Source organism: Actinia tenebrosa, unplaced genomic scaffold (genome assembly GCF_029948245.1).
Source record: "Actinia tenebrosa isolate PJP-AT-01 unplaced genomic scaffold, QUT_ActTen_1.0 PGA_scaffold1__47_contigs__length_23844297, whole genome shotgun sequence".
NCBI lineage: Eukaryota > Metazoa > Cnidaria > Anthozoa > Actiniaria > Actiniidae > Actinia > Actinia tenebrosa.
Window position 1 is genome coordinate 20,854,082 of NW_028292578.1, and position 26,723 is coordinate 20,880,804.

Below are 26,723 nucleotides of genomic sequence, written 5' to 3' on the forward strand. Positions count from 1 at the left end.
CGTCTGATAGCGCTATCCAGACTTCGTACAACCGGGCCCAGATCTACATATCCCGGAATTCCCGTGGGATTTCAAAATAACAAAACTCCCGCAAAACTCGCAAATACTAATAAAACTTCGGCTACTAAATCAGTCAATCATGATCAGCCAATCTTTATTTTAATACCAAAATTCAGTAAAATAAGATACACTAAACAACAAAAATACAGACAATTGGTACAATACAAATAGGTTAAATTGATATTTATAATAAATGACAATTGCTTTGTCCTTATCCCTCATTCTAAGTCTTTCTTCTCGATTACTTATTTTTATCTCTTGTAAATAACTTTTGCATATATGTTTATTCAATGCTGTTATTTAACGTTTTCTCTTAATGTTAAGCGCCTCACTAGGTGCGCTATACAAATCACTAAAATTTATTTATTTATTTATTTACTTTGAACCAAGCTTAGGTGTGTATTATCGGGTTTTGGACGCTTTCGTGCAACGCGTTCACCATCGTAAGAGTAAAGGCTTGGGTTACCTTTGGTTTTATTTTGGTTATCGACTGGTGCCGAGTGCTATTAAAGATGGCTGCCGTAGAAAAGGTTCGAATCTTGGTCGTTGGTGATTCAGGCGTTGGGAAAACCTCTTTGGTACACTTGATTTGCCACGAAGAAAGCATATCCAGCCCAGCATGGACCATAGGTTGTACCGTCGAAGTCAAACTTTACGATTACAAAGAAGGAATGCCTGGAAACAAGACTTTCTTCCTTGAGTTTTATGACATCGGTGGTTCGGCCAACCACGAAATGAGCCGCTCCATCTTTTATCACTCCGTTAATGGATTAATCCTTGTCCACGATTTAACGAATAAAAAATCCTTCACTAACCTTCGTAGATGGCTGAGGGAAGTTTTAAATTCCAGTAATTCGAGTAGTTCGAGTACTAAACCAAGTGATAGTTGGTTTGGAAGCGACTTCGTAGAAGACTTCGACCCTGAACAGTTCGCTGGAAATCAAATTCCTGTTCTTGTTGTGGGAACGAAGCTAGATCAAGCTGGCTCATCTAGGATCTCTAATTCTACACGAGGCATGAACCTAGTGGACGAAATTGGCGCTGATGTTATCAATATCAACTGTAATGATTTAACTCAACTCAGGCCAGGACACGTAAACTCTAAAAAGCTGAGAAATTTCTTTGATAAAGTGATCGAGAGAAGATTTCACACGAGAGACACGTCGCAGAGTTTATTTGCATATCAAGATGGACCAAAATTTTACCAGGAAAGAGGATCCAAAAGAAAACAGTTCTAATATAGGATAATTATACAACTACACTGGCTTATTATTCATGAAGACTAGGAGAAAAAAATAATATATTAATAGAAAAGTATCTTTCACACCAGAGTAATACTCAGCTTTGGCCCAACTATTATAAAGACATTACTTACGATTGACTGCAAATGAATGCAGTTAGAGTGATTTTACTTGGCCCTTGAAACCAAGTCGTATAATTAGTGAATAAGGCTCAGGTCAAACATCAAACTTCGCATGAGCCGAACCTAATTGAAACAATTATGGATAACAAGGTCTTCTTTGTTAATGTCATTAGGTTTGGCTCATGTGAAGTTCAATATTTGACCTTATTCTAAGGCTCAGGTCAAACATCGACCTTCACATGAGCCGAACCTAATTGAAACAATGGATAACAAGGAGGTCTTCTTTGTTGATGTCATTAGGTTTGGCTCATGTGAAAATCAACATTTGACCTTTTTCTAAGGCTCAGGTCAAACATCGACCTTCACATGAGCCGAACCTAATTGAAACAATGGATAAAGAGGCGGTCTTCTTTGATGTCATTAGGTTTGGCTCATGTGAAGTTTGACCTTAGTCTAACAGTCAATTACAACAAAAGCAAACAATAGAATAAGTGTCAACTACAACGTATTATGCCAAGTAAAATCACTCTAACATGATGAATAGGTTAGTAGGGTAGGTTTGAGTCAATGGTTCAATCTCTTATTTTCTTGTTTTTGGGACTTCATTCCTTTCTCCTTCACTTTGTGGGGACGGGAGGGGGACAGAAAATGTACTCTTGCATTTCTGTAGAGTCAAGGTCACATACAGCTATATTTGATGGTGGTGGTAGAGTGCAAACCATATATCTGTGAAATAACACAAAAAGTAAATAGCACTCAATACATCTTTTACTTTTGTTTTCAATTATTGTTTCATTGGTGCTATTTTGTACTATTTAGTTAGTACTATTTCATGGATAGAGTAAAGGCATTTAATCTGTGAAATAAAAAGTACTAGTCACAATGTAATAGTCAAATAGACACAAAAGAAAACAATTGAATTAGGGTCTACTAATGTGTGTTTAATATCTATTTCATGGGTTTAATGACTTCACTCTAGAGTGAAGGCATTTAACCTGAGAAATAGAAAATACTAGTCAAATAGCCATAAAAGAAAAAAATGGAATTAGAGTCTACTAATGTGTATAAGTCTAATATCTAGTAAGACCTTAGTATCTAGTATCTAAGTAGACCTTAATTCCATTGTTGTTTTTTTTGTCTATTTGACTATTACACGTTGACTAGAATTTTTTGTTTCACGGGTTAAATGCCTTCCCTCTAATAATAATAACAACAACAACAATAATAATAATGGGATTAACAGTGGATTCCACAGAGTAGCTCTTCTTCGTCTGGATTATGCCTTCACTCTATATGGCTTGCAATCTATTTTTATAAGACTTGTATTTTGTCAATAATTTAATTAAAGTTAGGGAATTTCAGGTTATGTTAAATAGTGATTAAAGAGCATTTGGTTGTAATATTTTATAATGCATATTTTATATTGACATGTACCATAATCACATGCAAGAGGTTTTTGCTTTACAAGACAGTATGTACTGTTTATTCTCGTAGTTGAAACTCCTTAAAGGGCATTGGCTATCTATCTAGCTACCCTAACTAGCCCCCCTGAATCCACCTTTGAGTAATAGAGTTCTAGAGAGTGTTCTGTATCTCCCTGTCAGTGGTCCATTGGAGGACAATTAAAACTAAACTTGTAAGCCTTTAATGGTTAGAAGAGGATCAAACTTAAGGAACCTGGAGGCTAGGCAGGGCTGTACGCTAGCCAACATGGCCAAAAAATGTCCTTATTTTAAAGTTTTAATCCTTTTCTTCATCATCAGACACCTTCACATGCTTCCTGATATTCATTTCTTGTTTTCGTTTACGTTTAGCAAACCTGACTTCTTCTTTCTTGGAATCCTCTTTCTCAGTATCTTCCATTGCAACATAGGGACCTTCTCCTGGGCCTTTGACATCCTCATCTACGATTTCCTCTTCCTCTTTCTCAAGCAAATGTCCAATTTGCACATCTTTCTTTCCCTTATCTTTTGGCATAGATGTCTCTAATTTCTTTGATTTGGCAGGGAGTTTAGCTTTTCCAACAACATATTCAGGCATCATATGGACACCATCTTTTTGAATACCTACAGATTTCCTCTTCGTTTCTGTTTTTGGGTTGTCCGTACTCTTAGGTTTGTGAAAAGAAATATGCAATTCTTTGGCAACAGCATCAGCTGTTTCCTTGTTGCTTTGACTTGTATCTTCAGACTTTTTTCTCTCCTTTAATTCATTAAGAAACGACAATGCAGCATGCTTATTTATGTCACTGGCATTCATCTTTCCCATTCTTTCACTCCCATCTTCTTCCAAACTATATTTCTTCCATTTGTCAGGGTGCAGAACATGATCAGGCACCTTATGTGGACGTCTGCTAATGGCTTTTTTTAACTCCTTCTCTTCTTCATTTTTCGGCTCCAGGCGATCAAGACTCGAGAAAACTGACTTAGAACGCTCCTGGAAGTCTATATCGCCTTGTATGTGCAGAAAATCGCTATCTTTTTCACTCATCTTTAAAGATTTTTGAAAAACTTTTTCGAATCAAGATTTGGCCGAGTAGTATGAAAGACTGGCACTAGTTCCATGCTCTCCTCCTTAGTTACCCATAGCAACCAAAATGGCGGATTGTTTTGATGGATGAAACTTCGAACTCAAAGCTCCTTTTTGATATAAGATGCAATCGCGTTCTTGTACCGTCACTGATGCTTTCAGTTCTCAGCTAAAAGCTCTTTGCGTCAAGGAATTTCCATGTGGATACGGTACATGGGTGAGTAGATGGATTTTAGGGCAATGATTTTTTTATTGTTTCAATAAATGTTTTACCAACATAACAAAGCGTTTTCACTTCCAATGAGATAACAATATTGATATGGTCACGATAGCTTGAAAATTCGATAAATGTTCTGTGTATTTAAGTTTACATTTTACGAATATTTTTTTAAATAGAGAATTCCGGATTTTACGACTTCGACAAAGAAGAAGAACAAGACAGCGACGCTTGTTATTTCTCCTACGTCACGTGCTGGTAAGTAAGCTGACACGAACATGCTTTTTTCATAACGCTGTGAAGAACTAAGCCGTACTATTATCATTCCTAGGGGTAGGTAAGGTAGGATTGGTAAGCAATTCAAAACAAAATAGTGTTCAAAATTTCGCCATCTCTTCTTTGCAATCTAAAAAGGAGTCGGGGGGGCATTTGCTGCGCGGACACACTAATAAACCGGGACCACTAAATATCTTCAAATCTTAATTATTATTTTTTGGACGGTTTCCAGAAGTAACAGCACAACATGAAACAACAGAAGGACTAGAAGAGCTGTCAGTCACAGTGCCTTATGATGTTGATTGTTCTTGGAGTAACGAAGCATCTACTTTAAGAGAAATTGCCGTAAAAACACCAGAAAAACTGAGCAAGGAATTTATACTGAATCACTTCAAATCTCTTAGAATTGTAGATAAAAGGGTAAGTCAATGAGGACAAAAAAATATTTGTTTATTCCATCCATTTTATTTAAATTGGCCTCCCTGTGTTGAATTCAATCATGTTTTTTTTTGGGAGGGGGTGGGGGAGATAAAGAGGGGGAAGGGAGGAAAGGAGGAAGAAACTGTAGGAAGGGAAGTGAAAGGGAGGATGTGTTATGTTATGAAGAATTGAGACTATGACAATAAGACTTTTCATAGTTTAAGAATCGATTCCACTGCGCCTGCGATTTTATCCGGAATTTCTCACCTTCTTTTGTCTAAACCTTCTTTTGTTTTTAATTAAACAAAAGAAGGTGAGAAATTCCGGATAAAATCGCAGGCGCAGTGGAATCGATTCTTAAACTATGAAAAGGCTTATACATCCATGCTGATCTATCTTATAATGTCAGTTTTAAATTTACTATATTAAAAAATATGTGCCATTAATATTGTAGGTGACTGATATTGATGAAGGGCTCCTCCAGTTTAGAAATCTAGAAAAGTTCACCCTGAGTGCAAATCTTATCAGTAATGTTGACTCAAAGAAACTCCCATCTGATTTACAGGTTCGTAATACCAATGTAAATATACCATAAGATATTTTGATAATGTCAAATATGTTCCTAGAATCAGCTTTGACTACATAGCAACACCCTACTGCTGACCTATCTACCATCTGCCAACAAACTTGCCAATACCCTACTGGCCATCACTCTACCAACACTCTAATGACAACATATCTACACCCTACCAACATACTACCAACACCTAACACCCTACCCACAAGCTACTGACCAGATACCAACACCCTACTGACCAAGTACCAACACCCTGCTGAACATGTACAAACACCCTCCTGACCACTGCACCAGCACCCTACTGACCACGCACCAGCACCCTACTGACCACGCACCAGCACCCTCCTGACCACGCACCAGCACCCTACTGACCACGCACAAACACCCTACTGACCGTTGACCAGCACCCTACTAACTACGCACCAGCACCCTACTGACTGTTGACCAAAACCCTACTGACCGTTGACCAACACCCTACTGACCATGTACCAACACCCTCCTGACCATGTACCAGCACCCTACTGACAATGTACCAGCACCCTACTGACCATGTACTAATACTCTATTGACACCATGATACGTATAAAATATGTCAAAACTTGTTCATCCCACTGGTTAAAAATAATTGTTTCATAATTTCTCTAATTTACAGGAACTGGAATTGTCTGCCAACCAGATCTCAGATATTAGTCGACTCTGTATCAATCCTCCACCTTTGATTCACCTTGGTTTAAGTTACAACAAGATTGAGTCCATTCCCAGTCAGATGAAGCCACAAACATGGTGAGTTTGGTTCAACGTTTTGTGACATTTGAGGATATTTCTCCAGTTTTCCTCCCTTTTCAAAACCTAGTATGCTAAATTTCTTATTTCCTCTGTGAGTTAGCTTGGTTGGCCCTGACAGGCCAGAAGTTGTTTCAGGATTTGATAAAATTTGAAGGGAAGTGGATCAAATCACAGAATGCCATTGGATATAATCATGTGTCCATATGTCTCTTGTAGGAGTCACCTTCTATCATTAGATGTCAGCTACAACAATCTATCTCGCCTTGAAGACACCATCAATATACTAAAATTGCTTCCTAAATTACGCAACCTGGTTCTTCAAGGAAATCCTTTGGTGGTAAGCAAATACGCAAAATTTTGTGACATACTGTAATATTATCCATCCAAACCTCTTATCATTATCCATCCAAACCTCTTATCATTATCCATCCAAAACTCGCATCAACTTTCCTGTATTTCAGCTTGTACCTAGTTACCGTGGTTACATCATTGACTCAATTCGGCAATTGACTATACTGGATGATAGCCGTATATCTGCAGATGAAAAGCATTATTTCAAAGGACTTGCCAAACTAAAAGGTTAGTGGGACTTTCATTTGGACATTCATCCAATTTCCATCTTCTGGAAGGAGTCACAGCCTGAGAAAATGAAGCTTTTCTTTCACTTCATTTCCCCTGGTTGTCCTGAACGAGATGTCCCTCTTTTGAGGTACATACATGTAACTAGGAGAAGTAAGCAAAAGGATAGCCGCTGTTTTCTCAGGCTAGTAGGAAGTTTGCAGTTGTGAAAAAGACAGTGACATGGCTGTAGAAAAAGCACGAGCTGCATGGGATAAATGTAATGAACCATAGTTTTGAATAATGCAAAATTGTTTAGATATCGCACTGGATGAAAGTCGACTCACTGTTGCAGTGGATGGTATAACAGGAGTTAAACCACCAGAGGAAATAGAGGTAAGTGTTTTTATTATTAAATGCCATCCATGCATATTATGTGCTGTCAATGTGGTTGGTGATCATGGTTGGACCATCTGTTATTTTTTGGCTCTCGGCTTGAAGTTATTACATGTTATTACATTAATATTTAATTACGGCATCAATTACGATAGGATCCAGAGTCGCAGATGGAGTGGCCGAGGATAGAACACAAATACCATGTAGAATTCAAGTTTCTTGAGCTCCCCTTTGAACAACGTGTCCCATCTCCTGCTCCTTCGGCACCAACCCTGTCTGTAACTGGTCCAGAAGAAGAGGATTCCAAGACTATAACATACAGTGAAATAACACAGTCTGGTGAAGCAGAACCAGGTATACATTTTCGATTTGACCAGCTAAGTAAAAGATGTGCAGGTAATGGACCTACAACGTGACAGTCATGTTGGCTGAAACAACAGATTCTCCCTCATTGGATAGCCTTGCATTCAATTGCAAGGGTTTTATGATTAGCTTACACTTGAATAGCCACATAAACAATGCTTTTTATTCTGCTTGGAATAAATATGGCTGCTGCATTATAAAATGTAATGAGATAGCCATATCAGGTTTTTATGAATCGCATGATGATATTGATGATGACATGATGGTGGTGAGGATAGTGATGATGGTTGTGATGATGATGGTGGTGATGATGATGGTGATGATGATGGTGCTGATGATGATTGTGGTGGTGATGATGATGGTGGTGATGATGATGGTGGTGGTGATGATGGTGGTGAGGATGGTGATGATGATGGTGATGATGATGGTGCTGATGATGGTGGTGGTGATGATGATGGTGGTGATGATAATGGTGATGATGATGGTGATGTTGATAGTAATTTGATAATTTATTCAAAGCACAGCTTATTTTTATCATTTCAATTCAGGTTCGTTACTTAAAAACAGAAGTGAAAGTCTTCCTTGGGCAGAGGAGTCCATTGATGTGAACTACTTCAAAGACTTTCACACCAAAAAGCTGATTGAATTGAGAGACTTTCTAAAGGAAGGAATAGAGTTTAATGTTATTGAAACCAAGCACTCGTATGTGCAGGAAGATCCTAATGCTCTGCAGGAAGATTCAAAACACATCACCTCAGCAAAAGGTAATAAACTAGACAGGACATAATTTTGTTTGTGTTTAGTGTGACGTGCATGGATACAAAACAAAACAACAACAAAAATAATTGAGTGACTTCTGACAATTTTGAGTTTAATGGAACTAAAAGGTCAAATGACCCTGCGCACCTTAAAGTGAGCAGTTGTCTCACATACTCCATTTTACAGTTCCGTTTATGACCATAAATAATTTTTCCAAGCTGAGGTTGGAGTTGCTGTTTGCTACGCATAGAAACTCCAACCTCGACTTGGAACTATTATTTGTGGTCACTAAGCGGAACTGTAAAATTAAGTATTGAACACCAGAAATAAATAAAGATCTGAAATGAGAAAACAGACAAGATTGGGCTGATATCTATTGTATAGATTCTGAAAATATATCTTGATATTTTTTGTTCATAGGGCACCAAGAAAGTAAAGACAAGCGCAAGAAGAGTGGCAACAAAGACAAGACTGATAAAAGAAAAGATTCAGGAACAAAACCAAAAGACAAGGTGGGATGAGTAAAATGTACACACTTACTAGTAATTACCCTACCCTCCATTTTGGCTGAAGAAGAAAAAACCTCTGCTCGCAGGGTCGCAGGGTACTTATAACTTATTTACTAGCCAAAATCATTATCATCCTCCTTCACACCTGAGTAAGTCCGTAAGTCCATCAAACCATTCACCTAACTCGCTTTGCTCTGTGCCACCATATTGGTAAAAAGGGAAATAATCATACTTTTAAAAAAAATTATTTTCTTAGGGAAAAGATGGGAAAGGAAAAGGGAAGGGAAAGCATGAAGAGATGGAATTGTTTGAGTTACCAAGAGAACACAAAACACTAGGATCCTGTCATGTCAATCTGAGTATTCTCCTGGATGGAGAATTTGAAGTAACACGGGAATGTATTTGCGAGGAAGAAGAAAAGACAAATGCTGAACCAAAGGCAGATGATACTAGGAGTGTAGCAAGTGGGAAACATGGTGGAAGCGAAAAGAAGAAATCACATAAAGGTGATAGTTTATTAGTCTTGGCATTTTGCTAAATTCAAAATACATAATATTATTTCTCGAGCATGTCCAGTTGTCTGTTGCTCAGGGTTAGCCCAGACCAGACTTTGTGTACGATATTCATGTGTTCCAGTGAAGGTCCGTGGAATTTCAAAGTGTTTGTAATCATTGAAGTTGTGTATTCTTTACTTTACCATTGGTATTTGTGAATATTTAGACACTGATACAAGATTAAGCCTGAGTAAATGAGTCTGTAATCAAGGAACACAGCAGGTAATTTGGAACTAGAAAAAGATCTATTATGGATGTAATTTTTAACAAAAACGGTTTCTCAAAGATACAACACATGGTGAAATATAGAAAAACATCTTCAAACTTTTTTTTGAAAGGAGTTTTCTTTTTGAGAGTTTTCTCAAGATTCTTTGGCTTTCCTCCCTCATCAAAAATCAACTTCTAAATTCCACTTAAATTATGGAATGACAGGACCCTGGAGGTCTGTTACCTACTGGCTATCTTAAGAGTCCTGATTTTATAAAAATGACAGTTCATTTTGGTGTAAATACTGTAAAATAATAATAATAATTAATAATGTTTATAATATTATCAATAACAATATGTATTTTTAATATTTACTATTAATAATATTAAGATATTATTAATTATTTAAAATGCTATTTTTGATATTAATTAATAATAATAATTAATCATTTGTGATAATATTAATGATTAAAAATACTTATTTTTACTGTAATAGGGGATACAGCAGAGAAGCCCGGCGAAGGTCAAAGACAGGCTACCGATAAACGAGCATCGCAAGGGAAGGCAGTGAAAGGCGGCAAGGAAGAAAAAGGGGGGAAAGGAAAAGCTGGGAAAGAGGAAGAGACAATATATGACGAAGAGGAAGAGATGCCTCCTCCACCACCACTAGCTATGAAAGTCACACTCTGGCTACATCACTGGAAGTCAGCCAAGGAAGCTACAGTAGCCTCGTCAAGTTAAAATGATTAAAATGATGTACAGGTAATCAAAAAGTTAGACCATCAATATTAAAAATGAATGAGAAATAAAAATAATAATGAAAAATAAAGAAGTACTTTAAAGATATTGTTTTCTCTTTAATGAGACGGTTGTAAATGATGAATAAATGACAATGAATCAAGAGAGTAAAAATAAACTTTATCATGACTGAAAATTAATAATGTAATAATTATAGTATAATACTGTAAATATTTCCTGGGAACATTAACAGAAAATTTCTTATTTGAAAATGATCTTGAATCGTGGATAAAACCACATTGTCTATTTTTATTTGTTACCAAAGACTGTTTTATTTCCAGTCACAAATGTGTTATTTATTTTTCAGATCTTTATGTTTCTTAAAGTGTCAGTAGTGTATTTATAAATTTATATTATGTTAGCATTTAGTTAGCAGTTAGTTATTATTTGGTGATTTTGATTCTATTTACATGAAGAAATAATACAAATATATCCTTGCTTGAGCTTACGAACCTTCTCTTTTGATGACAAAACAGGGTTTTGGTGGACATCATAAATTTAAACAATCGTGCAAAGTTTTTCCATGGTATTGTCCAAAAAACACAAAGTTTTCAATGGCACACGGTATGGGAATGCCATCATTGACGTCCAAAAAAACCCTACTTATCGTCATGACAACAATTCCTTGCATGCTATTCAGAACTACTGTAAAGTGGAACAAGCTTGATTGCTGGTTCCTTGTTTAAGAACCAACCTGACAGGTTATGATAGTATAGCTCAGTCAGGAAATGCAAGGATTTCAGAGTTACTTAACAAGTTATTTACATTCCTAATCTTTGAAATCAGACTTTATAGTACCCTCCCATCCCAGTTCCACTTAGATTAACTTACCTTAAATAAAAACGAAAAACAATTTACTGTAATGGGACAACCCCATCCAAACACTAAGAATCTATCTATACAACATTTTAAACTCTCATACTTAGCTATTAAGGATTGTATACACTTGGTGTTCACAACAAACTGTAGTTACTTGTATCTGGTTGACCAGTTATTCATCTGTGTCAACATCTTCGGGATATTCTTGCCTAAGGTAGTAATTTGGTAAATATTTTGTTCCTGTCCAGTGCTCAAAGTATCTTCCTAAATTTCCATGAGGGTTGAATGCTTGGTTGGGCTCTTCCTCTAGATTTTCTAAAATGAAACAATAAATTAAAAGACCACACTAAAATAAATCAATTTTTTACAGAATATTTTAATATATATAGACAAATGTAGCAGGTGAATTGATAGATGGCATTATGGGTGGGTGGTTAGATTGGCAGATGAATGGAAGGGTAGATAGGTAGATGGATAGATGGAAGAGTGGATGGATGAATGGATGGATGGATAGATGGAAGAGTGGATAGATGGAAGAGTGGATGGATGTAAGAAAAGATGGAAGAATAGATATATGGATAGACAGCTTGGTGGATGGATGGATGGACTGCTTGATGGACTGCTTGATGGATGGATAGATGGATGGGTGGATGGATGGATGGATGGATGGATGGATGGGTGGGTGGATGGATGGATGGATGAAAAGATGGAAGAATAGATATATGGATAGACAGCTTGGTGGATGGATGGATGGACTGCTTGATGGATGGATAGATGGATGGGTGGATGGATGGATGGATGGGTGGGTGGATGGATGGATGAAAAGATGGAAGAATAGATATATGGATAGACAGCTTGGTGGATGGATGGATGGACTGCTTGATGGATGGATGGATGGGTGGATGGGTGGGTGGATGGATGGGTGGATGGATGGGTGGATGGATGGAAGGTTGGATGGATGGATGGATGGAAGGGTGGATGGATAGATGGATGAATGGAAGGGTGGATGGATGGATGGATGGAAAGGTTGATGGATGGAAAGGTGGATGGATGGATGGGTGTGTGGAAAGATGGATGGATATTTTGAGTGCCGTGTCTAATAGTATCAACAAACCACTAACTTACAATAGACACTACCTGAACTATCAAAAGCAGAAAAAATTAACAATACATGATATATAAAATGGGAATCTGTATTATGATGTGAAGGGTCTTACCCTGTGCTGCATAACGTAAAGAGCCATCATCTCCAAGTACGTTATAGAAAGGCTGGTTTCGTCCATTTGGTAGCCTGTCCACACCCATCTGAAGAATCCATGGCTCACTCATATCACAAAAAGGATCCCAACCATAGATGACACACCCATAATGATATCTAGGGAAAATGAAGTTACAATATTATAGTCAATCAATCAATCAGTCAGTCAGTCAGTCAATGAGTCAGTCAGTCAGTCAGTCAGTGAATGAGTCAGACAGTCAGTCAGTCAGTCAGTGAGTCAGTCCGTTAGTCAGTGAGTCAGTCAGTGAGTCAGTGAGTCAGTCAGTGAGTCAGTCAGTCAGTCAGTCAGTCAGTCAGTCAGTCAGTCAGTCAGTCAGTCAGTCAGTCAGTCAGTCAGTCAGTCAGTCAGTCAGTCAGTCAGTCAGTGAGTCTGTCAGTCAGTCAGTCAGTCCATCTGTCCGTCCATTCATCCATCCTTAAGTACCTCAGTCAGCTGGTTGGTTGGTCAGTCTAGTCCATCCCTCACTCTCATACCCAGAAAAATTTCAGGCTCTGGTTACACTCAAATAATATTGATCTTTAGTTTGACTGGTATAAAAATTCATGCATAATCAAGAATGAAATGGCAAATAAACAATTTCCAGTCCTTGATTAATGTTAGATACCTTCTGTGTCGCATGACCATTCCAACTTTGAAAGCAACTTCTTTATTTTTGGGATCAGATCTCAATTTCTGTGGGAAAAAGGGATAAAAGTTGGTTAAACCGACAATTTGTATCCAACTATGGAAAAGTGATTGACTGATTGATTTATTTTATTTTCATACATTTATTCAGAATAAATAAGCTAAACTATTACATCACAATATAAAATTCCTTACCGGGACAACTGGTTGATTGCGAAGCCTTTCCTGACGTTCTATTTGTTCTCGAGCACTTTCCAAACTCCTAATTGCTGCTCTGTCAAGCAAACTCTGTCCTTCAAGGATTTCAATGCACTGGAAATGAAATTTTTGATAAGCAAGTTATAATTCCAGAGATTTGAATACTGTAGCCTGAGGGAATCAAAGGTGTCCTAGTGCTAGTAGTACACTTAACTCTCACCTCTGGGGTCTCAGGTTTGATTCCTGTACTCTGCAAGGGATTTGAGTTGATCTTGTTAGGTCTCTCTAATGATTTAATGGTAACTCTCCAGGTTTGTCTATTTTCCTCCATCCTAACGCACTAGATTATCATTTGATCTATGTATGTGAGTTAGCTATGCCTTAGTTTAGATCAACACAAGTATTGGTATTGATGGATGGGAAAAATTACAGTGAAATATACCTGATCTAAATTGATTCCCAGGTGTAAATGGATGCGTGCCAGCATGACAGCATTCCGTCTGTCATCAGGCTTGATGAGGATAAGTAATTTCAAGGCGTCGCAAAGATATTGTAACCTTAAAACATTAATCAAAATATAAAATGTTTAGTTCTAGAATGACTGACAGAGACTACAACCATGCATGCCATATATTTGTGAAATAAAACCAAAGATGTATCATTGTCTAATTGCAGCTATTTTGTACTGTCAAAATATTCTTGGATATTACTGGAGCAGAACAAAGGGAATAATAGCAAATAACTCTACTCATCTTTGTTTTGTTCATGCCTGAGTAAATTCTAAGTTATTTTACAAATAAATAGTTGATAAATAAATACTTTTAAGTCCTACAGGACTTGTAATTGTTTCACAAATATATGATGTGCATTTGATTTGCCATTTTAAATAGTTGAAGTAAAATTGAGTAAGGGAGCAAGGGAGAGAGAGGGGTTGTTTTCTCTGAAAACCATACCCTCTTCCTGTATTGCGAAAATAGATACCCTGTTCTGGAAAGGAGAGTGTGATTTCATATTCCCTGTCCAGAGTGAGCGCAATTTTATAAACCCTGTTCCAGAGTAGAATCAGAGAAAACCCTACCCTGTTTGGCAGCATGTACCCGTATAGCGAATATAGGGGAGTACCCCCCCTGCCCTGAGAATGACAAGAACATTTCATTGCCTTACCCACTGTCTACTCTGCTTGCACTTTGATATATGTTTAATATGTTTGTAGCCATTCTGATAAATATCTGGAGGAAAAAACAGACGTTTCTTCAAATTGGATGGCTACACCACAGCTGCTCATACAAAAAACACTCTAGTGTATTGCAGTGTGTGGATACCTACATCTTTTGGTGATGCTAAGGCTAGTGCATCTTCTGATGTCTCAAACGGGTACAACAATCCTGACAAAAATTGTTGCATACCCTGCTCTTCACTGTAGATTTTCCCTCCATCGAAACAATCAATGTATGTGTAGCGGTTTGTTCTGAGAACAAACAAAAATAAAGAATTTTGTTGAATGATCTGCATATCATGGGAATCACGGGTGGTGTATTGGTAGAGCACTTTGTATCTCACCTCTTGGGTCTCAGATATTATGGATGCATGCAAATGAGATGCAAACTAGACAAGAAGCATTGTATCGACACGATAGCCCCAGTTGAATGATTATTAAAGCAAAAGAATATCTTATTGCAGGCTCAACTGCAATAACAGCTATTCCTGGACTCGGCATCACTTATATGCAGAGTATAGGAAATAGGTATCCTCCTTGATTCAAGAGCATTTCTCCAGGTTCCAGTTTCCCAAATGCTAATGTCAACAATCATTAAAAGCTACACTATCTGTACACTATTTTTAATTAGTCTTATTGAGGTGTATGATTTGAAATCTTGTTTTCACATATCCTGGCTTGAATCCCAGTTTTGCTGGCTTCCTGTGGCCACAGGTAACCCAAAGAACAGGGGCAATAAATGTTATTCTCATTACCTAGAGTCAGGGTTGGAACACCAACGAATTAGGAAATGACGTGGTGCATTGACCTGAGAAACAGATTTAGAAACATTGATGGTTACCTCAAAATACGAAAAATAAAAAATAGTGCTACATACTTGTGGTTTTACTCTCTCACCACACGCCCCAAAACATTCACATATTTTCTTCTCTTTTACACAGCTTACAAATCTTGCTTTTTAACTAGTAACCCTAACCCTAACCCCTGACAATTGTTGTCCAAAGACTTTGACTCTAGGTTAACTTGTTTCTTAATTTGTTACTGAATGATTCTCTACACCCCACTCAGACCTTCCTCCACGGCAAAAGCTTCATTCTACTTACTGGTTCAACCTTCACCCTCAGCCTTCTGGCAACAGCTATGAACACCACCGCCAAACTTATTGGTATGCCTTGCTTGGTTTTCAGAACCTGTAGAAAGATCATGGTAAGTTAATCATTATATTTTATACACTATGATACGTCAGGGAATCAAGCTCTACTGCGTAGTGTACTGGTAGCGCACTGCATGGTCTCTCACCCATTTGGATTTGCTACTCAAAAATCAAATTAATAGGAGGGAGAGACCTAATAAATTCTAGCATAATCACAAGTGAAGCCAAGTTCAGAAATTGAGCCCTTTATTACCTACACTACCCCAAATAAATTATTGTTTCCAAATAGAACTTTTTTGAGTTCCAAATTACCACTGTTTTGCTTGATTACAGACTCATTTACTTGGGCTTAGCCTTGAATCAGTGTCTAAATATTCAAATACCAACAGGAAGTAAAAAATGCACAACCTCAACAATAAAAAACACTTCACTGGAACACATGAATATTCTGCTCAATGGCAAGGCTAACCCTCAGCAACAGAGAACTCCAAACTGGAGTATTGACTGACTGTTATAATTTATCAGGCAAATGAATAAATCTCACCTCAGTAATGAAAGAGTTTTTCACGTTATAATAGTCCTGCATATTACCACAAAAGTTATCCTCCTCAAAGATGATCTTCCTAATCCCATTGATGATCTCTGAACACCTGTTAGGGTCTGTGATGTAATAAGGATGTTCCTGTTGATTGAAATCCAAGGGCTCTGCTTCCTCTCCAACAATCCTTCTCACTCTCTCTGCCAAACCATCTAAACTGGACTTCATGTAATCAGTCATGCTGTCATCTATTTTGTGCTCCATCCATTTTGCTATTATCAATGCACCTTTGAAGAGAGGTCCGATTTACTACATTTTTCAATATTCTGCAAACGCATACATTTCAGCGGCTTGTTGCATAATTGATTATTTTTTTGATTGATGATAGCAAGAAGCCAACTTTCAGCATGCAGCTGGCTGAGTTCACAGAATATCAAAAACTGTAGTAATTGGGGACTTGCACTCAGAGATCACATGACCCTACACCCCCTCCCCCCAAACAATAAGTTGTGTCAAAATGAACATCAAAAATGGAAATAGCACCTTGAAATTAGCAAGAAGAAAAGAAAGTGTATTATATATTAATTTTACCATCTTCTAGATGCTGTTCCTCAATCGGTTTACTCATGAGGTTCTGCCATTCTTTCTTCAGGAAATTCCTCCGGAGATAGATGTAGAGTTTTTCTGCATAATGCTTGTGCGTCAGATTTGTCAACCTGAAATAATGATATTATCAAAGTAGGAGATGAAAATGACCCTGAAAATAGAGGCCTTGAAATGTTGGAAATAAAAAATGGCTCCTGAAAAAGATGCATGCGCAGATGTTTTTCACTCGTGTCCATCATCATTACTAAAAGTATCTTTTTTACAAAAATTGCAGGATGTATTTTTTTAAAAACTTCACCTTGGATCTCCAAAGACATACTCCTCTAGAGAGCAAGCCAGGAAACCTGCATAATTATCGTCATTTTCCAGATGGACCAGCTCTTCGTACTGTCTTTCTGACACATCTGAACTGGGTCCAAATTCCCTGCCTAGTTTTTCAAGGACTTCTTTAATTTTTGTCTCAGTTTTGAAACGCTTTTTGAAGACTTCTTTCCAGTGACTGTCTGTTGGTCTTCTCCACCTCTTCCATCTGAGAGAAGAGAATGCTTTTAAGTCATGTTTTTTCAATAAACAAACTCTTGAGAGAAGGAGAAATCTTCAATAGACCCAGGCCTCTCGCTTTGCATAATGTTTTCCTATTTCAGACAATGTATTATTCCCTAGAGTATTATTTCTTTGTTTAATGGCCGTGCATGAGAAGACATATGAATATGGATAAAGCTTAAACAAAGAATCTTATTGTCAAGAGAATGACATGTTGTCTGAGATGGGAAAACATTACCACTAAGCTAGCTAAAAAGGTCTGTAACATGGTGAGAAAATCAAATGCATTAATCCAATTCACAAGCCTAAAGTCTAAGGCTCCATTATGTCTTAACAACCCATTAACAGATGCTTCAAATCAGAATTCTTAAAAAGGCCTCAAACAGCTGTGTTTGAGGTCTTTTTAAGAAGAGAGCATGATTTCTGTGATAGTGAAAATCTCATGGTACAGGTATACTGGTCTGTGACTATGGTATTGTCAGGTCTAATAATCTTCACAGATCATAATCAATCATTGTTAATCCACTTGATTAATTATGCACTGATTGACCAGCAATCTCCATGATTGATGGAGTGTGGCATAACAATAACTTAACTGCTCCATACCTATTGCACTAAACCCTTTGCACTAAATCTAAGGAAGAAGATTGCAATCTTCAATGAAGGAAATTATTTTGTTTTGACCTCCAGATCTATTAGGAATTGCCCTATTTCACTATGACGTCACTGCTTGTTTACGTGGGGGATACAATCGCTGAATCCAATAGAAAATTCAACAAAATTTTCTCCTAGCGAAACAGTTCAATTTAAAATGGCCTGGTTTTCAGATAGAATATGTGTTAATATGTACTAAAAAATATTCTGAGCGTTTGCTGGCTATTCTACTTCTCTTCGTGGATTGATAAGGGTTTTAGAACAATTTTCGGTGAATTTGCGTTGATTTGACCCCCTCCCACGACCATGATCCTTTGCGTTTAAACAATAGATTGTTTTGGTGTGACGTCATAGTGAAATAGGGCGATTAGAGCATGCACAAGGGGTTACATAACACTTCACTAAGTTCACACATGCAGTCATAAAAAAAATTAATAACTTGAAGTTGAGTTGTAGTTAGTCCTTCCATTCAAATAGTAATCAATCAATAAATAACAAAATAAGGATTAAGACAATGATACAAAAAATACGATAAGAAACACGAAGACAGATCAGACAGTACAAAACAGCTGAACAAAGTCTGTGATTGAAAAAGTCTTTGACAATACATGTTTATATAAGAGACTATCGTTTCAATAACAAATTATGAAACCACGAAATTGTCTGATATTTACTAGCTCTTAAATGATCTGAGTATCAGTGATAATTCAAGGTGAATTTTCGACGTTCATCATTAGACGAGAATTGAGAGAGAGCTCAACTTACCGAGTCAAAGCTTTCTTCTTCCAAATCTCCGAACAACAGGCAAGATGGTTAAATCTAATGCAAACTTGAGCAAAACGACACAAATCTCTGTAATCTAAAAACCTGTATGAAAGGATTATATCGATAAGTTCGTCTGCCAGAACAAGAAGCGATGGCTCTTTGCTCTCTTCTCTTGTCTGCATGTTCGCCATCTTGTGTGCATGTTTTGGAGCAAAAACACAGGTAGCCCAGCAGTATTGCTAATTTTTGCTGAGGGGACCCCTCGACGGGTCCTCGACGGGTCCTCGACGGGGACAATAGCTCTATTATTCCATAGACTTAGAAAAAGTACCGTTTTTCAAAATGTAAACAAATAATAGTTTTATGGACAGAGATTGCAACTTTTTTTTGATTGCAAATCGTTAGCCCGACCCCCCCTTCCCCTAACAGAAAACCCTTTCTAAAAATAATTGTTTAAAAATGGATTTGACTCCGGAACACAGCGTGCCAACTATTAAGTAAAATATTACAGATATTCATAAAGGATTTAATCTTTTTTTCTGAATGAAAAAAATAAAATAAAAATGGAATTTTATTTTAAAATCTTGCTCGGGCTTCCTGGGTCCACAGGTAGCCCACAAGACTTAGTGGTTTAATTTGATGGCGGAACGAAGCGCCAGCTACAAAAGTAGCTTCAATTCCGAACCTTTACTTAATATTTATGCTCTGATATCTTAATTTTCTGCTAATTTTTACTTCCTTTATTGTTATTCTTATCTTTTTATCTGTAGTGACTAGGAAACTTGTAGTTTTAAATGGAATATTGATTACTTTTTTATGCTCGCGCTAGTGAATTTTGATGCCATCAAACCACTTCCACCTACGACACTCGAATACAAATGTAACGATCAGGAGAATATAAAAGGAGAAAATGAAGCAGGAGAGTCAAAAGATAGTTGATATTACCGATAATATTGCGTCAAGAAACGACGAAGATTCATCGTAATGGCTTTAAAACAGGACCAGACATCCAAAGAGTATTCCATCAATGTTACCAACGACAATGAAAGAAGGAAGATGCAACGTGGTCAAAAATCTACTGCTCAACAAGAAATAAATACCAGAAAATTCAAAAAAAGGACTCTAGCGAACACAGAAATTACTGATATACAAATTGAAAAGCGTAAGAAGGGGGAAGAGTTTGAGAATGAAGAGACATTGTTGAGAGATAGATTACTTGATGAAATAGATAGCTTGGAGCCATCACGAAATTATGATAGTCTATCAAGCACTAAGGGAAGTAGCAGTGGAGACGTGGAAGAGAATTCAAATGGGGAGACAACTTTTTTTCAAGACAGAAAGATCATAAAACGTAAGTTTTCTTCACTCCCAATTCAAAACAACGACAGCAGCAAACGACAACAAACTATGTTTCAATTTTTTGTTCCTTCGAATTCTCTTAGAACTACAGGATATTCAGAGCAAAGCGAAACTAAAACTTGCATTTTGCTGCTATGCAGTATCAGCTTATTTTGAATCAAAGCAGCTGCAATTTTGGTTTCAAAGACTCCATCTTTATTTCTATTCAGTGTATGTAATTATGCTAAGTTATTTAACATCTGGTGTATTGTTTTCATAGTAAAGGGTAAGCTTCCAAACCTAGTATTACCTGACGGATGGTTAGCTCTAAATCATCGTAGTGGTGGCATCATTTATCTTCATCGACCTACGAGGGTGTGCACTTGGTCGCGTCCTTATTACCTTGGCAAAGGGAGTGTTAGAGTAAGTTTCTAGCTATCGTATGGAGTGTAGGGTGTATCGTAAACATTAGTGTGAAGTGGAGTGCTTGTAGGTGGAGTGGAACACCAATAAATTAATGCTCCTATCAATGTTAAGCCCAAAGGTAGGAGGGGAGGGGGGGTTGAAGGAAACTATGGCCTATTGGTTTTTTAAATTGAGTTAGTTGGTTCATCAAGGTATGATTGTATGAAGCAAGATTTTTGATATTCTAATCTCAATCCCTCCATACTTCATAGAAACATGATGTCCCCATTGCTGCCATTCCCTGTCTACACCAAAGGAAAGCACTAGAAACTGAACCAAATCTAAACAGTCTCCAAAAAGATCCAAGTGAACAGCCTGCTCAAACTCAAGGTTTAGGATCAGTCTTAAACTTCATTAATACAGCAGGTACATCTCGTCCTAGTGATGACGGTCCAATACAACAGCAGCAGACAGATATAAATAGGATAGGTTTTAGTGGAAGCAAGACAGGTGATGATGTTAGTGTTTCTGGTGATGGTGATGATGGAGTTGGTGTGAGCGTAAGTGTCATAGAAGATAATTGTGGTGTTTCTGCAGATGTCAGGAAGGGTGATAATGAGGTTGGTGGCCCAGGTGATAGATGTTTCATTGCCATAAGTGACAATATCATGAATGTCACGAAATCAAAATGTCCTGTGTTTGAAGAAAATGATGGCTTTGGACATACCCATGTTGGTTGTGGCATTAGAAACAAGGTTGATGGTACTACAGAACCGGGATGTAGTGCTTTACAGTATAATCACAAAGAATGTGATAGTGCTGTTGGTGATGAAAGTGGTGGTAGTGGTAACATCAATAGTGGTGTTGATGCAGACATATCTGATGATACTGCTGCAAACAGATCTGGAAACTCTGACAAGGGTGAAAATATTTATAGCCAAAATATTCCAAATATGTTCCATCCAAAGGATGGCCTAGATATAGTCAATGACACTTTGAGTGTCCAAAAAAATTATTTTAGCAAGTCTTCTGAAAGTGGAAAATCAATTTCAAGCTCAGAGCTTGAAAGTAGTACTGATTTGGAGAATGTTTTGAAGGAAACTACATTTGGAATCACTAATAACTCAACAAGAAACTCATTTAATTTAACTGATGACAAAGTTAATGCTTCTGAAGAAGAGGAAAGGACAAAGGAAATTTCTGAAAGTTTGAAACCAAGCAAGTGCAAGATGAGCACAAACATTTCTTCAAAAAATACAAAACAGAATCTCGAACAAACGTGTGTGAGCACTGAGATTAAATCGGGAGTCGAGCTGATAGACTCAGAGGAATTGAGCTCGTACCTTGAGAAGCTGTTTGAATTTGAGGAGGTGACCCGTGACCAGGAGCAGAATGTTGCCATGACTACAGTAGATCAGTCATCTGAACGTGAAGAATCTAGCTTACCCCCCTTGCTGGAGTGCCTGCCTTATTGTGTCAAAGGAGTAAACGCAAGGCAGAATAAAGAATGGGTCTTGAATCCAGGAGGGAAGACCCCAATTGCCATTTTACACGAGTACTCTCAAGCAGTGCTCAAAGAAAAACCAGTGTACGTCTGTAGTGAGTGTGATAATCCCTCTGCTCCTTTTATGGCGGAAGTTCAAATTGATGGTATTACGCATGGCACTGGTCAGGCTTTAAGCAAGAAACAGGCAAAGCAAGCTGCCGCAGAAGCAACATTACAAGTGTTTTTACCCGAAGATTTCAAGAAAATACAAGACTATCAAATCTCGCCCCAAGAGCTTGAGGTGAGACCACACAACATAAAAAATAATATAGTTACATGGGAGTGATTTTGACGTTTGTAGAACCGCGAACCCGACGCAACAAAGTTTTTGGCTTCCGTCAAATGCTAATTTACTGACAGTTACTTTGATGGACGGAAGCCAAAACGAGTGAAAATTTGCCGAGTCTGAAGTCAGTTGCCAGGCTAAAATGAAGCGAAAACTAAAAGTTTGGCCATTTTTCTTTTCTTGGAAGAACAGCTGTTATAACTGAAGGAATGGTTACTTTCCCTCAATTTTTTTCAATTTTTTTTTTCAATTTTTTAACCATCTTTTTTCTTTCTCAGTATTTCGACAATCTCAAAATCGACCATCCTAATGTGTACGAAGTTTCCATTAAGTCAGGTCTACCAAGTCCATCTCAGCTGCTTCAAGAATGCCTCAAAAGGTGAAAATTTGATGATACATGTTCTAATGATAGAACAAAAGTTTTCCATGTGTACACTTGTCCTCGCCTTTCATCGCTATAGTCTTGGTTACATTATTGCTGGGGCCGTATGTGGCAAGACCTCCGTATTCGGAATTTCCCATGGCTCACTCCCTACTAACCTCGACAAATCATCCGTCTCTCCCCTCCCCAAAATGCAAGGGTGGGCCATAGCCACCCAAGGATACAAGCCTAGCGAATGTCTGTGAGTTAAGTTTATCTTGCCGGGCGATCAAAGTCAAACTGGAATTTAGCTGAAGTGCTACTAGTATGAGAGATGAATCTGATATCTGAGGAACGAAAGACCAGTATGTATGAATTTTGCGCTTGCCTTTTAACCGCAGGAACCAAGGCGTTTGCTCTTCAATTATCAATTTCAAGATAATCCCTGGAGAAAACCAAAATCACACATACAAGATATCATGTGGGAAACACACAGCTGAGGTAGGATCGAATTTTTGATTCGATTAGTACAATAAGTTGGAATATTTTTGACCTACTCCGTACAGGCCTCTCCAATGACAACAAACACGGTGCGTATTGGCTTAGTTTTGGTATAAACGCCTTTTATTTATCATGCTTTTATTTCCCTGGAAGGCTTCCTTCTTTTTACACCCCCCTTAATTTTTCTCACAGTGGAGTTGAGAAGCGGTTGTGCATAGATTATTACATTTTCATAACTGGGCTTGCAGAGAGTAACCTTGTCATTTTAAGCAATATTTCGTGCACCGTCCATTGTCTTTGTTCATCACTCTAGCCGACTTGAAGCCTGTGATATTGATGACCATTGACCGTTTCTTTTAAGAAAGCAGAACCAAAAAAAAAAAAAAGGAGATGGATGAGCGGACCTTAAGCTTTTATTGGGGGGGGGGGGGGGAGGGGGGGTGCACGTGCACCCTGTCCCCCCCTAGTTACGGCCCTGAATAAGTATTAATAACATTTATCATGTTTCTTATTTTGAAGGGTCTTTGTAAAAATAAGAAAACGGGCAAACAATTAGCCTCCCAAGCTCTACTCAAGGTACAACAGCTAATACAGCTAGAACATTCTCTTCTCGTTAAAAGTTTGGGCACTATTGTCTTCTTAATGACGTCATGAGCTCCAAACTTCCCCTCAGTGAAATCATGAGTTTAACGATCAGAAATATATACTCCCGACGCCACTCTCGATGTTATTCTTACTGCGCATGCTTGACGAAATGATGCGCCTGCGCCCATAGAGGCTTTGCACCATGCATCACGTGACGGTAGCCATGTTAGATGACAGGAACAATACAATCGTTTTACATAAGAAAGAATATAATTCCTGAGAGCATTTAGTTGTTCTGCCATCTAACCACAGGCAGTCCAAGCTGTATTATGAACGCCGGCACATGATGGTGCAAAGCCTCTATTCAGCGGTAATGAACGAGTCGGTACTTGTGTTTTTAAAGCGAGAATTGATCAACTCAGGATGAAAAAAGAAGGCTGTTACCAGTATATTTTCAACTTGCGACCGAAATTTTTAGCGCGAAACTATGAAATCAATGTTGTCTCGTCCGCTGCTACTATTAAAAGAAATTTCCTGCAAGAAAATGTAGCACGCGCACACGTCTTCCTTTGATAATCGTTTCCCCTAACAGTTTATTTTGCGGTAATGTATCCCATAATTTACTTAATTACAGAAATTACATCCACACGTATCAACCTGGGGCTCGTTGTTAAGGATTTACTGTGATCGACCATCAAGCGTAGTCAAAAAGGTATGCGAGTTTACTTTCTACTTCGTAAATGCTTTGCGCTGCCGTACTGCGCTTCAGCACTAGCACTGCGTCTGGAGCATCACTCAAGAAAAAATGAAAAATAATCCTTAAAGCCAGCTGTCTCCTCCTCCGAAGGACTATGATATCCAAAACATCAGTATATATATATAGTCAAAAAATTTGTTTTCTTCAGTCATAATCTGCTCTAATACATTTACATAGACATTTTGATGGAATAGCATTTCAAATGGCTGCAATAATTCTAGGGGTGGACGTGCTGTGGTGTGCGCATGCCGTGATAATGACGGAGGCTTGGTACTCGACATGTTGCACTGCGTACTACAGTGTAGTACAGGACGTAACTGAACCCACTTTTCTCTCAAACTGTTTAATTTATATCAAGAGAAAAATTTTCGTTTTCTCTTGTTTATATCTATAAAAGTGGTTCCAGATCTGGACTAGCGTACTGTGCCGTTGCGCGATGTGCACTTACGTATACCCTAAGACAAGAGAATATAATATTCTCTTGCCTAAGATTATCAAAATAAAACAGTCAAATGAAGTTGTTTTGTAATATAAGAAACTTGAAGTAATTTGTGATGTTATTTTTTAGTACAAGACACCAAATGATGATGTTTTGATGTGCAATCAGCAATCTTCGTCAGGAGACATTCCAAGGGGTGAATTTCTTCTTATGAGACTCAAGGAAGAAATGAAAAAGATAGCGAACGATGTAAGTGTTTTTAAATCTTTTCTTTCGATGGTCCAAATGGCATCCTTTGCTCTCCTCTCCTCTCTTCTCTTCTCTTCTCTTTCCTTTCTAATTTAATTTTCTTTCCTTTTACGTTACCTTCCCTTGTGTTCTTTCCTATTCCTTTTATTTCACTTCATTCCATTTTTTTTTCACTGTCTCACATGAAATTTCAATTGAATTCTCATTTATTTTTTATTTATTTCCTGACGTTTTTTTTAGGAAAAACAAGACAGAAAAAGCCGCCCACATTCGAAAGATCAAAAGAAGAACAATCCTATTAGTACTGTAGACATCTAATCTCGTCTCAATCTGACCTACTGAATTTCGTCTCGATTGACTAGTATACATTTTTATCTCAGAAGAAAGTTAATCCTATCTTAATAGTCTCGAGTCACTTTTAAAATTTATCCTACTATAAACACATCCGCACACTCTTTATTTTAAGCTTCTAATAAGAATTACCGTAAAAAATAGAATATAAATAAACATAGTATAGTATGGTGACAATCACTGAATAAATATTTATATATGGAAGTTTATAAAGTTTTGCGTAAAATACTTTGCGCAGATTTTATGAATAATAAAAGTTTCAATAGATAGAGAAAAAAGATAGAGAAATTTTCAGGAAACGTCAAAGAGCCTATTTTCTATAGGGCAGGCCCTATAAATGACGCTAGTTTTTTTCCCCCAGCACGTTTGATTAAGGGAAGCCCTTTTATTTTTAGCTCCCTTTTATGCGTGAAACTCATTTATAATCTCCGAGTTTGATATTGTGCCTATTGAGCAATATTTCAATGGACTTCATTACCGACATTACCGCTAGCCGAGCTCATACTATCACCATAGCTTTTACGCTGTTATGTGGGTGTCGTGTACGGAACACCAAATGATAAGTCTGTTTAATTGAGATGTTTTTGTTTCCACAAAAAGCTCCCAAAATACTACACAACAAATGCTCCAAATGATCTCCGGAAAGGAGTTGATTCAGTGGTTGAAGTACGAATAAAAATTACACAAGCTTTCTATCGCCGGAAAAATGGGATTTCGTTAATTTTCCGGCAGTGGAACCTCATTTATATTTGTACTTCAATTTGTTTATCACTGAAACATCTCCTTTCCGGAGATCATTTGAAGTATTTGTTGTTTAGTATTTGCGGGGGCTTTTTGTGGAAACCAAAAAATCTTAATTAAAAGTGATTAGAACGGCTTGAAGGGGTGTTGAATATCCAACCGCACTGGCGGGAACTTTACTCCCTACCAGTCTATAGCCTGCGGTTCTATTGCCATTATCCCCTAGGACCCCTAGAAAACAAGCAAATCCTAGAAGTACTAAATTCGTTAAGAATTCTTTTATTTCTTTAAGAAAACATTCATAGTTTTTTTTTACTTTTTTTGTTCGTCCGCTAAAAAGAATTTTCAGTGGTTGCTAGGCAGCCCTTGGACGCCAATATTGAAACTGCGCTTGCG

At 37.6% G+C, this 26,723-nt stretch overlaps 5 protein-coding genes across 5 annotated transcripts; 3 read left to right on the forward strand and 2 right to left on the reverse strand.

The window, feature by feature from the left end:
• The first annotated feature begins 567 nt into the window (after positions 1 to 567).
• Positions 568 to 2,833, forward strand: LOC116288806 (rab-like protein 3). Its single transcript, XM_031695647.2, has 2 exons — positions 568 to 1,596; positions 1,848 to 2,833. The coding sequence occupies exon 1, from the start codon at positions 573 to 575 to the stop codon at positions 1,296 to 1,298; it is 726 nt and encodes a 241-aa protein (XP_031551507.2). The 5' UTR covers positions 568 to 572; the 3' UTR covers positions 1,299 to 1,596; positions 1,848 to 2,833.
• Positions 2,834 to 2,965: 132 nt separating this feature from the next.
• On the reverse strand, positions 2,966 to 3,942 carry LOC116288805 (uncharacterized). Its single transcript, XM_031695646.2, has one exon. The coding sequence runs from the start codon at positions 3,911 to 3,913 to the stop codon at positions 3,164 to 3,166; it is 750 nt and encodes a 249-aa protein (XP_031551506.1). The 5' UTR covers positions 3,914 to 3,942; the 3' UTR covers positions 2,966 to 3,163.
• Positions 3,943 to 4,021: 79 nt separating this feature from the next.
• Positions 4,022 to 10,476, forward strand: LOC116288832 (uncharacterized). Its single transcript, XM_031695677.2, has 13 exons — positions 4,022 to 4,169; positions 4,349 to 4,427; positions 4,678 to 4,865; positions 5,320 to 5,430; positions 6,095 to 6,225; positions 6,445 to 6,565; positions 6,690 to 6,807; positions 7,106 to 7,182; positions 7,338 to 7,536; positions 8,094 to 8,309; positions 8,725 to 8,816; positions 9,070 to 9,319; positions 10,071 to 10,476. The coding sequence occupies exons 1-13, from the start codon at positions 4,077 to 4,079 to the stop codon at positions 10,313 to 10,315; spliced, it is 1,920 nt and encodes a 639-aa protein (XP_031551537.2). The 5' UTR covers positions 4,022 to 4,076; the 3' UTR covers positions 10,316 to 10,476.
• A 49-nt stretch (positions 10,477 to 10,525) lies between these two features.
• On the reverse strand, positions 10,526 to 18,965 carry LOC116288829 (F-box only protein 21). Its single transcript, XM_089032408.1, has 13 exons — positions 18,769 to 18,965; positions 17,105 to 17,335; positions 16,792 to 16,916; positions 16,207 to 16,487; positions 15,613 to 15,699; positions 15,265 to 15,317; positions 14,620 to 14,761; positions 14,458 to 14,522; positions 13,736 to 13,850; positions 13,291 to 13,407; positions 13,076 to 13,143; positions 12,409 to 12,566; positions 10,526 to 11,506 (listed from the first exon to the last, which is right to left on the reverse strand). Exons 1-13 carry the CDS (start codon positions 18,957 to 18,959, stop codon positions 11,364 to 11,366), a joined length of 1,776 nt encoding a protein of 591 aa, XP_088888534.1. The 5' UTR covers positions 18,960 to 18,965; the 3' UTR covers positions 10,526 to 11,363.
• A 443-nt stretch (positions 18,966 to 19,408) lies between these two features.
• On the forward strand, positions 19,409 to 25,799 carry LOC116288801 (uncharacterized). Its single transcript, XM_031695642.2, has 9 exons — positions 19,409 to 20,119; positions 20,387 to 20,529; positions 20,784 to 22,298; positions 22,622 to 22,722; positions 23,106 to 23,205; positions 23,725 to 23,781; positions 24,425 to 24,502; positions 25,116 to 25,235; positions 25,476 to 25,799. The coding sequence occupies exons 1-9, from the start codon at positions 19,753 to 19,755 to the stop codon at positions 25,551 to 25,553; spliced, it is 2,559 nt and encodes an 852-aa protein (XP_031551502.2). The 5' UTR covers positions 19,409 to 19,752; the 3' UTR covers positions 25,554 to 25,799.
• Positions 25,800 to 26,723: the final 924 nt, after the last annotated feature.

What these genes read in the sequence shown, in the direction of transcription:
- LOC116288806 (XM_031695647.2), top strand. Translation starts at nt 573, where the DNA reads ATGGCTGCCGTAGAAAAGGTTCGAATCTTGGTCGTTGGTGATTCAGGC.
- LOC116288805 (XM_031695646.2), bottom strand. Translation starts at nt 3,913, where the DNA reads ATGAGTGAAAAAGATAGCGATTTTCTGCACATACAAGGCGATATAGAC.
- LOC116288832 (XM_031695677.2), top strand. Translation starts at nt 4,077, where the DNA reads ATGCAATCGCGTTCTTGTACCGTCACTGATGCTTTCAGTTCTCAGCTA. An exon ending in CAGATGAAGCCACAAACATG is followed by an intron (nt 6,226 to 6,444) that starts GTGAGTTTGGTT and finishes TGTCTCTTGTAG; the next exon opens with GAGTCACCTTCTATCATTAG. An exon ending in AACCACCAGAGGAAATAGAG is followed by an intron (nt 7,183 to 7,337) that starts GTAAGTGTTTTT and finishes CAATTACGATAG; the next exon opens with GATCCAGAGTCGCAGATGGA.
- LOC116288829 (XM_089032408.1), bottom strand. Translation starts at nt 18,959, where the DNA reads ATGGCGAACATGCAGACAAGAGAAGAGAGCAAAGAGCCATCGCTTCTT. An exon ending in AAAACTCTTTCATTACTGAG is followed by an intron (nt 15,700 to 16,206) that starts GTGAGATTTATT and finishes ATCTTTCTACAG; the next exon opens with GTTCTGAAAACCAAGCAAGG. An exon ending in CCTTAGCATCACCAAAAGAT is followed by an intron (nt 14,523 to 14,619) that starts GTAGGTATCCAC and finishes TTTTTCCTCCAG; the next exon opens with ATATTTATCAGAATGGCTAC.
- LOC116288801 (XM_031695642.2), top strand. Translation starts at nt 19,753, where the DNA reads ATGGCTTTAAAACAGGACCAGACATCCAAAGAGTATTCCATCAATGTT. An exon ending in CCTCCCAAGCTCTACTCAAG is followed by an intron (nt 23,782 to 24,424) that starts GTACAACAGCTA and finishes ACTTAATTACAG; the next exon opens with AAATTACATCCACACGTATC. An exon ending in CATCAAGCGTAGTCAAAAAG is followed by an intron (nt 24,503 to 25,115) that starts GTATGCGAGTTT and finishes GTTATTTTTTAG; the next exon opens with TACAAGACACCAAATGATGA.